This window comes from Rhodnius prolixus, unplaced genomic scaffold (assembly GCF_049639745.1).
Source record: "Rhodnius prolixus isolate KJV_2025 unplaced genomic scaffold, Rpr scaffold_7, whole genome shotgun sequence".
NCBI lineage: Eukaryota > Metazoa > Arthropoda > Insecta > Hemiptera > Reduviidae > Rhodnius > Rhodnius prolixus.
This window is the reverse complement of record NW_027411582.1, coordinates 22,504,004-22,516,135: the sequence shown is the minus strand read 5'-3', so window position 1 is coordinate 22,516,135 and position 12,132 is coordinate 22,504,004. Positions and strand designations below refer to the sequence as shown.

At 32.0% G+C, this 12,132-nt stretch overlaps 2 protein-coding genes across 4 annotated transcripts; one reads left to right on the top strand and one right to left on the bottom strand.

The window, feature by feature from the left end:
- Positions 1 to 1,055: 1,055 nt before the first annotated feature.
- Cdc45 (cell division cycle protein 45) lies at positions 1,056 to 4,450 on the bottom strand. The gene is made up of 2 exons (XM_074114474.1): positions 4,197 to 4,450; positions 1,056 to 4,112 (listed from the first exon to the last, which is right to left on the bottom strand). The coding sequence occupies exon 2, from the start codon at positions 3,948 to 3,950 to the stop codon at positions 2,307 to 2,309; it is 1,644 nt and encodes a 547-aa protein (XP_073970575.1). The 5' UTR covers positions 3,951 to 4,112; positions 4,197 to 4,450; the 3' UTR covers positions 1,056 to 2,306.
- A 217-nt stretch (positions 4,451 to 4,667) lies between these two features.
- On the top strand, positions 4,668 to 11,945 carry LOC141447183 (tRNA endonuclease ANKZF1-like). Of its 3 annotated transcripts, none has more exons than XM_074114472.1 (11): positions 4,668 to 4,803; positions 4,879 to 5,070; positions 5,324 to 5,511; positions 6,212 to 6,326; positions 6,828 to 6,976; positions 7,155 to 7,380; positions 7,458 to 7,676; positions 8,620 to 8,715; positions 9,785 to 10,131; positions 10,533 to 10,706; positions 11,540 to 11,945. In XM_074114472.1, the coding sequence occupies exons 1-11, from the start codon at positions 4,683 to 4,685 to the stop codon at positions 11,717 to 11,719; spliced, it is 2,007 nt and encodes a 668-aa protein (XP_073970573.1). In that variant the 5' UTR covers positions 4,668 to 4,682; the 3' UTR covers positions 11,720 to 11,945. The 3 variants fall into 3 exon arrangements, with proteins under 3 accessions (XP_073970573.1, XP_073970572.1, XP_073970574.1); XM_074114471.1 differs by having other exon boundaries at positions 8,572 to 8,715; XM_074114473.1 differs by lacking the exons at positions 6,212 to 6,326; positions 6,828 to 6,976 and having other exon boundaries at positions 8,572 to 8,715.
- The last annotated feature ends 187 nt before the right edge of the window (positions 11,946 to 12,132 follow it).

Sequence of the window (12,132 nt, the reverse complement as noted above, 5' to 3'; positions counted from 1 at the left end):
GGGGTGTTATGGCTTTAAGGAAGTGATCATCCTAATCAGCCGGCTTCCCTTTTTTGAGGGGCTCCCCTCAGAAAACCTGGGTGGTCACCAGATGTTGGAGGCGAGATATGTCATACTCTAGGGGAATTGGGGGAGGAGAGTCTAGCGCCCAAAAATTAAAAGCTGACGGATTATCTAATGAGATATTACGATCACTTGGTCTGGTACGTCATGGCACCTTCGGATTCTGTGAAGATCGGCCGCTTCTTCTATCGCCTTAGTGGTGCAAGGCTCCCATTCTTTTTCATTCACTCTCTCTGACCTCTGCCTAAGCCCTCCTATCGTCACACCAAATTCCTCTTTTCTCGCACGCCTCTTCTACCCCCTTTTCTCACCTAAAACGTGGTCCAACTCTTACTCTCCGTCCAACTTGTGCTTCATATACCACTATAGGTGTTCTGCCACAAGTGAGTGAACGTGCCAGAACTAGTTTAGCCGATTCTCTTCTATTATTTCTGTTTAAAGCAATTTCCTTTGTAGTTATTTAACTTTTGCTGAACAGCTTTGAAGGGACAAGGATGGGGTGGGTTTATTTGGGAAAAAAGATAAGTTTGTCGAGACACCATACGCGACAGTTTTTGCCTGCGGTAATCTGTTGTTCTCAAATTTAATTCGCAAGTTTGGGTAAACACTATTTGAGCCCATGAAGAGAATTAATTTCGAAGCTAGGTAACTTTTTTTTATACAAATATTTATGAACCATTTCAAATTATATATTTCACAGGCGGAGATAAATTACATTTCGAAAAAGAGTTCTAATGAAAAAAGTAGTAATCTTGTTTGTTCCGTTTGTTTAGATGTGGGATATTGTTATAGGATGCTTATTTTCGATAATTCAAAATTTTTTGGATTTCTTCCCATTGTATGAATCTACGCCATTGTCAATTGTTTACCAAGGATATGAAAGTGTCTCATGCGTAATGATTGTATTTTCTTTATATAATTAACGAAAAGAATACCACTCACTATAACTTCAGATAACGTAAGTTTATTTATAATAAATAAAAACAAAGAGGTGAAAATAACTGATCTCTATTGTTTTAAGAACTTTTAATGTTCGAAATTGACAATTGAAAGATGGATCTCTTAAAAAATCACACAGCGTACCTACTTGCACTTCATTTAATGTTTTCTGTAAAAGTTTGATTTTTGAATAATGATCACATCTATTCGTGACTTCTTATCTATATTTAATTTAACTTAATAAATGAATACATTTTAACACATCTTTTTGTTGATAAATTTCTTAAACTATAAGAAAAAATAAATTTTAGAACCTTGGCGTCTTACAAGCGTAAAATATTCAAAATATGTTGCAATTTTTTAAGATGCAATCTTCGTAGTGTAATCGTTTAAGTTATCAACATCAAATCATTTAAAAAAAAAAAAGAAAAAAAAAAGTAATTTCGTTTAAAATAAAATTGATTTATTTCATTCTTACATTCAAAGGTTGGTGCAAAATTCCTTTTACCGTTTTATTTTTATTTTATTGTAAACCCAACATACACCTTGGCTCTTTGCTGTATTGATTTATGTATAATTTGATGGATGAAATCCGTAACAGTGGCGAAAGCGAAGATAAGATCCTGTTGCAAGATAAGGAGAGTTGTGAGAAACCCTATGCGCTTGATGACGATTAACTGGCAAACCTAAATAACCTTATCGAGAGAAAAGTAAAAAATTGACAAACAGCGCCCATAATTACCAATTAAGAAAACCATTCCACTCCAAGGAAATTCTAAATCATATTTTTCAGCTTCACAAGCTCTTCCTTCCTTTTTAATTAATAAGATACTTATACTTTTGTTTATTACCTTTTTCCACATTTCGAATTTCGTATAAAAGGTTTTTAAAAAGTGCTTCTACAACAGACTGAAAAATTCCTCGTTTGTATGTTTTAACCTTTCTGGTTCATCAACCTTAAGGGAATAACTATTTCTTGGTGATGAAATGCATATATACCAACAGACTAAATTCCTTTTAGGAATCCTATCTGTACATTAATTTGCCTCAAAATAAAGAAGTCAAATCTTCAATTTTTTTTGCACCAACCACAGTTCAGTACATATACTAAATTACAACAAATCCTGATCTAAAAGCTTTTGAGAGACTTAAATTTTAAATATTTTCCTGCAAAGGTTTGCTTAACAATCGTATAAAATAATTAATTACATGACCATTCAGTCCTATTTTACATTTTTAATATTATACAATTCTCAGAATCTAAGAAAACCATAAAGTATTTTGTGATGAATTTTGGCAGGCTTTTATGTTAATAATGTTGCAAGGGCATCAAAAAATTTTGGACGATCCTTTTTAATTATTTTAATTGCTGAAGAGTCGAAATAATTTATTAATGGTTCTTTTCCAATAAGTTCAGCTGCTTGTTCAAAAGCTTTTCCAAAAAAGTTCCTCGGTACCAATTCTGAGGAAGGAGGTATGCCCAAAATTAGACAGCTATCTTCAGACGTTGTCACAGAGGCTATCAGAGGTAACATAGACGCTCTTTTATTTTTAGAAAGTGATGTATACGCACCTAATGCATAACGAGAGAGAATTGCAAGGCTGCAAGGATAAGAAAACATTTTACTATCCATACTTCCTTCGCTTAATGCAAAATATAAAAATGGACCGGCTGATATAATCTGATTCATATCCAACAAACTCTGTACTTGCCTTGTAATACACATAAGCATTTTCTTAGCCTTTTCAATTCCTTCATCAATAAGTTTGGTTTTGTTCCTGGCTAAACTATCAAGTGCTTCCAGAAAACCATCTCCATGAGCCTCCTCTTCTAAATTAATATCCAGAAGAGCTATCATCGCAAAAACATAATCCGCTGCTTGGTATGGTTGTTTAAATCCAACTGTCATGAGGAATGAATGATAAATGAGAGAGTCAAGGCTGTAATTACCAGTGATCGCCTCCATCATAGCAATAAAATCATTACGAAGTACTGGTTCCATTGAAGAAAAATTTTGCCTACTTTCTATTAAAGGAAGTCCAATTTCTGCAAGAAGTCTATACAACCGTTTTTCACCGCTCATTGTCCAAAGTTTCAATTTAGTAGCAGTGGATAAAGTATGCCTTATACTTGCTTGCACACTCCAATGTCGATATAGAACTAATTTTAAGTCTTTTCTTGAAGAAACTGAATAATCATTAGCGTTCCTACGATCACTGTTATTACTCGGCGTTGATAGTCGTGAAAGATGCAGCTGTAAAACTGGTAATTCACAGGTGTACCTTTGTTCTACTACCAATTCCATTATGCTTTGGAACGTTAAGCCAATAATAGCCCACCATAAACAGTCTATATCTTCACGATCAAGGTGCCACAGCATCTCAAAAATCACTAATGAACTTGCACGCCCGTAAAATGAAAACTGGGTATATTCAAACATTATTCTATTTCTTTTTTCCTCCCACTCGTTTCGCTTTTTATTTTTTAAAAGTGTCTCTTCAGTAACAGTTTCATTTTCACTTTCCTCTTCACTTTCTGAATCAATAAAAATATCTTCAAAATTAGGAATATTTTCGGATTCTTCAGCCTTTCCCAATAAACGAACTTGAGAGCGACTAAAAATGTTGCATACATCAGTAGGTTTATGACTATCAACAATAAAAAATATTACATCTTCATTAGGTTGCAATTTTTCAACAATATCAATAGTGCCTCCACAATTAATGAGAAGAACATATTTTGCCTGTTCTGAATACTTTCTATAAGATTTTATTAAATCTTGCAAACCTTCCACGGGAACCAATGTATACAAAGTACAATCTGCACGAAACAAGCTTTGAAAGATTTTACAGGTACACAATGCATCAATATCGTAGTTAACAAATAGAATTATATGTTTTCCTTTAATTAAATTATAGAAATCTTCACATAAATCTTCTACAAACATTGTACGTATTTGATGGAAACGTTCCCGTTTCAAAATCACATTAGGAGTACATAAATGTGAAAAAGCTCGCAAGAATAATACGAAAATCAATCCTGACCTTAGGTTTCCCCATCATCGCTTTTCTTGGTCTATATTTAAAAAACAATAACAACTCTGGTAGCACTAGAAGAAAAAAAAAATATATTAAAACTAAAACCAAATTGAAATTCCCTATAATTAAGAGAGAGAAAAAAATAATGAACTTACCTGAGATGTTTCATTTGTAGAGCAACTGTCGAACATTTTCCAATTATAAAGTAATTATAGTAAATTACTACTTAATAAAATTACCAATACTTATCATTTTTATTCGAAGAAATATCAAATAAAAATGAATAAACAAACATTCTTTACCGACATATACAAATAAAAAATGTGTTGCCTAAAAGAAAAAAAATTCCCTCCTTTAATTCAAGCAATAAAACAACCTGAACGAGTACAACCTTCGCAAATATTGTGTTCAGTGTAGGTACCAGTGTACCCTCAGACTTGTCAAGTACAGGGAAGTGAGGTTTCAAATGTACCTACTGTAGGGTTATTTGTTGGATCTCGCCAAATTGTTAGCAGTTAATCTGAAATCAAATTACATTCATTTTCGCAATAGACTACAACATAACATTTTTTTTTTTTTTTGTTATTTAAATAAAATTATTACTCTTACCAGGGAATTATCGTTGTCCTAAAGAAGTTAATATGGAAACAAAAACTTGCTTTATCTATCAAGTAAATGAATTTATTTCATTGCTTGATAATATAAGAGTTTCTCAGTTTATGAAATCTAAGCAGACTACGGAACCACCTGTTCTAGTGCCGGGTATGTATTTTATTATAATATTTATTTTAATAATATTCACTTAAAAGTCTTCAGTATAAAAAACTCTTATTTCAGATCCGAATGTTATCGTTCCATTAGACGATCTATATATTTCTGATACACTATACTGTTCATATTGTAACTGTGGATTTCTTGATAAAAATCAACAACGAGCGCACTATAAACTTGATTGGCACAGATATAATTTAAAACAACATTTATCACAAAAGAGGACAGTTACTGAAGACAAATTTGCTCAAATTGTTGGTTGGTATTCTTTATTTGTAGAATGAAATAAAAAAAAATCAGAACAGTCATTTTGACAACTGATTCCATATGGTGAATGAAATAGTCGTTTGATGATGACACTTATATTAAAAACAATTAGGGAGGGAAAATTTAATTCTTTTACCTTGATTTGGATTGTTATTGATTCATAATTTGAGTCATTTACTATATTTTTACTGATTTATAGAAAACTGTTCAATTCCTAGAATTAATATTTAATTGTCTTTCATAGAAAATGACTTATCAAGTATATCCGGATCTGAGAGCGAATCAGAGGATGACACTGATCAAACAGAAACGGAATCAGCGAAGGAAGCAGAAAGGTTGTCACATCTTATAGCTAGAAGATCTAGGATTCTATTTAACAATTCTTCTGGCAAAGTTATATCAGTGCACAGATGTTTGCTACTACATAAAAAAGTAAATTTCATATTTTAATGTTTATTATGTGTATAATTTTACAACCATTGAAAACTGTACTTGATTCCTCTTGTGTCAATTATGTCAGTGCTTTCGTCTTGCTTGATACGATTAAAAAGTGTTAATACTAAAGAAAGCTATTATTGGCTGCACGTGGAAGGAGACGTGAAACATTGGTCTATCACACCATAAGAATGAATAAAAATTCTTTGGAAAAGCTCTAACTTGCTTACTGACTGATGTACCATAAGGTTTGAAAATTCTGTCAAAACATATCAAGCGTTTGGAAAACAGTGGGAACAACGGGAGTAGCTGCCGCCAAATATAATCACTGAAAAAGCAATTACTGGGCAGGATTACTAATTAAATCATAGTTTATCCATAATGTGAAAAGAGATCATGGTTGGGGCCATTAAATAGTGCCTCAGACTAGAAAATATTTGACTGAGTCCGAATGGAGTTAATAGGCATATTTAATTTTACTGGACAGACTGGAAAACAAGCTCTTTTGAAGAGTCAGTATTTTTGCTAGTTCTTGACCTAGTGGATAAAAGTGGACTTCCGGTAGCGTATGTTGGCTTATACACAATATTTACAAACTTGATCAAGAACACTTTATGGTAAACAAATACAGACAAAAAGGAGTGCATATATCACTGCATAATTGATAAAAAAATTAATCCAATACAATTCATTTTAGGAAGAAGCTTCTTCTGATGAACGTTTGATTGAATTATTAACGAAACTACCTTATAGAACGAATTGGTTAATTATCATGCTAGGTGGTGGCCATTTTGCTGCGGCGATTTTTAAAGGTGAAATCCAGTTATATTTTTGGCTTTAAATTAGTTATTATTTTTAAATAATTTCTTGCTGGGACTAAAGAAAAAAAGACTTTAGCCGTCATTGTATTATAATATTCATGAAATTTTCCAAACGTTGGTTAATTGCGATTGAAGCTTGGCAATATTTCTGTACGTCAGTCATGCTTTCGCATACCATCAGTTGTCTCGTTTGATCTACTTTTCAGAGCTCCCTACTTACTGCTCATATTTTGGTTAACCCTCGCCTTATAAAATTGGATTAAATTTAGTTTTATTGCTGTACTTTAAATTCCTTTTTTTAAAATTATATCCATAAAAAAAAACAACAAATTTAAGTGTGAGAGGAATTATTGAACAACTAAATAACTGAAGTTGAATTATTATGACCCAAACCAAAGAAATCTAAGTATTGTAAAAGATTAAAGGTCTCTGCTGAAAGAAAAGTTAAAAGAAAACCTTATCATCAAATATATCACTTCCAAATTTTTGTAGGAAATGAACCAATACTCCATAAGACATTTCACTCGTATATAGTTAGAGCAAAACAGGGTTCTTCCCAAAGTAGTAAAGACAATAAAGGAACCCATGCAAGATCAGCAGGAGCCAGCCTTAGGAGATATAATGAGCAGTCATTTGCTCAGGTACGTTTTTTTTTGTGCAAAAGACAAAAAATTTAATTTGCTTAGAACATCTTATTTACTGTTTACATTGACCTAACGTGGTAAGTTTTGCAGAATATTAACATGTACAATTTGGAAATTTTGCTATTGTTTCTGTTAAAAGTTAATTTATAAACCTAAATATTTGTTTAATTTGTAGCATATTCAAGAGTTGATGAAGAATTGGGGAGCTGACATTGTGAAATGTGATTTAATATTTTATCGAGCACTAGGTCGTTTAAATAATGGCCTTCTATTCAGTGGAACTAATGCGCCTCTATTGAAATCTGATCCTAGACTAAGAACTATTCCATTTCCAACTAGGAGAGCAACCTTCAACGAAGTAAAAAGGGTTCATTCACTTTTAGCTACTGCTTTTGTTTATGGTAGAATTTATTTTTGAATAGTTTCATCTCCCTACCCTTGAAATCATACAAATTTCTATTTAATATTCTTTTTTTAGATTCTAATGAAATATTCAAATCAACTTTTTCTCCACCGAAATCTGTTAAAGATGATGTAGAAGAGAAAAAGTGGGCAAAAAAACCGAGTGAAAATGGTGAACAAACTGTAGGTAGTCCAAAAAAGATTGATCGTGCTAAAGAAAGACCCTCTCCAGTTAGAGAATTACCAGACATTGTACAACAGTTAGCATCAATTTCAACATCAGAGAGCGAAGGAGGTATTCAATTGTTTTCATTACGTTTAACTTTGTATACTTGACCAATCCTCGTTGAACCGCTGCTCAACAGCGAAATTAGAGATTCCAGTTCTTTATCACATATGATGGGAATAACATTCCGTTGCTTAAAAACAGGTAGTGATCTTATTAAATCAATAAAATTTTCAGCTATTATTGTAATAACAAACTAGCTTTTTTAAATCAAGAAATAGCTCACCAATTCATCAAACCAAATTTTAGTAGGAATAAAAAAACTTTCTCAAGACATTGTCCTTAAAATTTTGTACTTGTTTAAAGTGATTGCGAGAGATGTTGACGTTATCTGATTTCTTCGGCTATCATTAAATAACAAAGAAGCTGTAAAATACTTCTTTTCTTACGATCCAGTTGATTTTTCTATTGTTTTCCGTTTGGCCAGTGGAATTGTTTACCTTTGTAGTACTTTTACTAATACCAATTCTGATGAAAAAAGTATGATTTTGAGAATTCATTTCATTATGATAGTTGAAAAAACGTTTAGATCGAGTGTTCTGTCTTTTTTGTGCATATATTTCTGTAAATTGTTTGTCCATGTACTATATTACTTCATAAAGACATCCATCTAAATGCAATATTATAAAACTTCATTACAGTTATACACTAGAATCCTAGAATAAAACTATTAATTAATGAACAGATGGCATTAAAATTTGTAAAAGTAAAGTTGATAATGATTTTTTTTAAGCATTGGCCACAAAAAAAAAAAACAAAATTAGCGTTTTATTAATATTAGTCTTTAAAAAATAATTTGGTATCCAAAGAGCCTGTAACCTCATATAATCATGTTTCAAAAGAAGTAGATTCCATTAAAAAAATATTGTAATGGCTAAGCACTTTTTTTTTTTTATTTTGGTAGACATTGCAATATTATTGGAGCAAAAATTAGAGGAAATATCATTTTTAGATCTAAAGGAATTTGATGATACTGTACCACAAAGTGTCAAAGATCAAGTTAGAAAAAAAACAAAAAAGAAAAAGAAGGAAAATTTTCAGGAAAAAGGTAAACTTTCATTTAGAATGTGTCTAATTCTATGTCTTATATCAGTGGTTGTAATATTGGCAATATCTCCCCCACACAGTGGGGCTTCCATTTTTTGGGGGGGCTGATAGAAAGGAATTATTACAAATTGTCGATAGAAAAAATAGTGAAAAAATATATGTGCACATAAAGTTCGAGCAGTCTTGATAAACTTCAGAAATTTTACAAATATGAGACTACCAACTTTATTTTCAATTCGTCAATAAACGTTTCATACATGGTTCAGAGAAAATAAGCTATTAAATGCTTTTTCCATACGTTTATTTGCGTTCCATTATCAAAAGTATTATTATATCCCTTCTCGTTGAATTATGTGGCATATTGCTATTTTTATTCATCTGTGGGTTGTGAGCTCCATACACAACTTTTGGTAACAGCGCTGGGTTTGGCCATAAAGAACAAGAAGGTGTCACCGACACGAAATTCATTGGTGTCTTGAGGCTCTGAAGTCCACCAGTTCTGAACTGTTATGAACAATTGTATTTGAGAGACAGGAGAAAGGACATAATAAATTTGATAGATCAAAACCAAAATTTACTCTAAATTAAGCTTTTTTATTAAAGCTCTAATTAAACTGGTAATGCTGAGTATTTTTCTTTTATCTGCAATTTATTGAGGCGTGTTCAAACTTTCCATCTATATTAGTTTTTGCTTATTACCAAAACACTACTTATTTTGGGAAATGTGCTAGTCAAAAAATTGGCTAATGCGCCAGAAATAAAGAATTATCAGCACTGAGTCGATTCTTTGACTATCTGGGAATTAGGAGTATCTTCATTGATCGGAATTCTCAATGGATACGTGCATTTGTTTTTCTCTAGACAAAAAAAAAGGTTAAGGAAGGGGATATCATTGTTATGCCCCATTGCAAGCATTATGGGAATTTTAAAGAATGTGTATGTTGTGTTCTTTCATACTCGGTTTTATACACCACAAGAAACCATTAAATAAGTTTCAATTTAAAAGTTTCATGTTAATTTTATATTTGTAGATTAGTCAATTTTTATTTGATTTGCTTATTCTTTTACAGAACCAGTTCGTGAAGAATTGAAACAATATTGGAATGCAGTACATGGCGCATGTGAAACAGGAGATGAAAAGCAGTTGGAAGCTGCTTTGCAAAAAACTGAAGGAATAACTGCAGACGAAATATATCTTGTTCTTAATGAAAGAAATATTAATGGTGAAACAATTTTACATAAATTAGCATCAGAAGGCAAAGGCTCCACCATAAGATTGTTACTATTGCATGGAGCTGATCCTACAGTTAAAGATAAAAAATCACAGACGGCATACGATCATGCAGTAGATAAATTAACTAGAAATATTTTTAGAAGATTTATGGGCGAATATCCTGATAAGTTTGATTATACGAAGGTAAAATTTTGTTTTATATATACGGATTTAATTTAGGATAGGGACTAATATCACTAGTTTTTGGACAATGTTCTCTCGTTAAGAAAACGCTGGCCATCTCTGGTCTTAGGCCTATAAAGACTCAGGAGTTTCTGGGTAAACAAACCAAAAATTCTAACGGTACCACTGCCTGAATTTACCAGGCAATTACATACTTTAGGACATTTCTTTCATAGAATTAATTCTAAGTTTTCAATCTCAAGTTCATAGACTTTGTTTTATTAGTTAATGAAATAGGCGAGAATTATTCATTATAATAAATAGATGAGACATTTTTTTATGACGATTACCTACATCATATAGCCTTGCAGATTAACCCTACTTAATCAGTAAGTCTGATGAAGATTCCTTCTATTTTATAGTCTCACATTCCAAGTGCGCTCAATGATGAAATCGAAGCAGAAATAGCGGATAAAAGAAAAGCAGCAAGAAAAGCAAAGAGGTTAAAAGAGAAAGAAAAGAAAACTGAGAAAGAAGCTGTGAAAAAAGAAGAAGAAGAAAAACAAAGATTTCTTCATCTTAGCGATAGAGAAAAGGTAAATTTCTGTCTCGATAGTTATTAGCTGTAATTCAAGGAAGAAAAACAATTTTTTAATTTATATTAATGTACTAATTGCTAGCTCTGCAAGTTTTTTTTTTAATGGGGCTAAATCTTATTAAAACCTAATGAGTTTTCTTGAGGATGACCAGAAAGCCACCGCCACTGCCACCCAAAAGGGTTTATTGCGCACCCATTTTCAGTTATATCCAGCCATATCAGTTACATTTGCTCGAATATAGGTCGACCCCTCTCTTCCAACTATAATTTTCAGGAAAAATAGTCGAAAACAAAATTTGTTTCACCAAATAAAAGTTTACCTCCCATAACAAATTTATTTCAAAAGTTACTATGCACATCTTCCTCCTATCTTGGAGCTGTCTGGGTTCCATTCAGAGTCATCTGACAATGATACGCCAAGATTGTGACTTTTAATTGTGAACTTCAAATGGCTTGGCTGAAGTAGTATTCAGGAGCAATTCTATCGAACCCAAACCAGGTGCGCATCTAGCTCTTTGCATAGTCTTTGATTTACTCCTCTATCTCTCGAACAGATGGGAGTTTAGCCCTTCAGCAACTAGATTAAAATAGATATGAAATGGTGATAAATAGAACTCTGACCGCACCCACTGCGAGGTCTTCTTCACCATATTACTGTCTCATAGAATTTCATTTTTCTACTATATCTAAAAGCTATACCTTGTGTGCAACGTTATTCAGGAGGTGAGATAATGTCAGCTTTTGTCAAAAGTGGCACTTGGAAATTCATTTTCATACTTAGCCATCAAGGCGTAAATAAAACTAATACTGAACATTGTTTATATCCTACAGAGAGCTCTGGCTGCTGAAAGACGTTTGTTAGCTGCTGGCGGACAGAAGAATGTTGTACTTTCACGTTGCTTCACTTGTGCTACTGACATAACAGCCAAAGTACCTTTTGAATATGAAAATTTTAGATTTTGTTCAATGGACTGTTTAAAAGCTCATAGAATTCAATCTAAAAAATTATGACAGTTCTATCTTATTGTGTATTGTGTTAAACATTTGGGAACATTAAGACTTTTTATTTGGATTCTTTGAATTGTATTTATACCCAGATTATTGCACCAAAAATACAATGTATTTTTGTTTCTGCTTGATGTTATTGTAAAAGATGAAAAAAAAAAAAAAATACGATTTGTACACTTGTAAATCTATTTCGTAGTATATGTAATTTTAAATAAATGCATTAAAATTACAATTTTATTTTAATTAGATCTTGTTTTCATTGTTTCATAATTATTAGTATTTTTGCTTTTTCTAACCCTTAGAAAATGGAAGTTATCAAATGTTTTCGAAGTTATTTTCGAAATATTTTTTTATATAATATTTGAACACGATTCTTTCATCATCCTTACCTTTCTGCAAATCGAGCATTGTTTGGG

Coding starts and splice junctions, on each gene's coding strand:
- Cdc45 (XM_074114474.1), bottom strand. CDS start 3,950: ATGTTTGTAGAAGATTTATGTGAAGATTTCTATAATTTAATTAAAGGA.
- LOC141447183 (XM_074114471.1), top strand. CDS start 4,683: ATGGAAACAAAAACTTGCTTTATCTATCAAGTAAATGAATTTATTTCA. Junction 5,071..5,323: donor CAAATTTGCTCAAATTGTTG/GTTGGTATTCTT, acceptor TGTCTTTCATAG/AAAATGACTTATCAAGTATA. Junction 6,327..6,827: donor TGCTGCGGCGATTTTTAAAG/GTGAAATCCAGT, acceptor AAATTTTTGTAG/GAAATGAACCAATACTCCAT.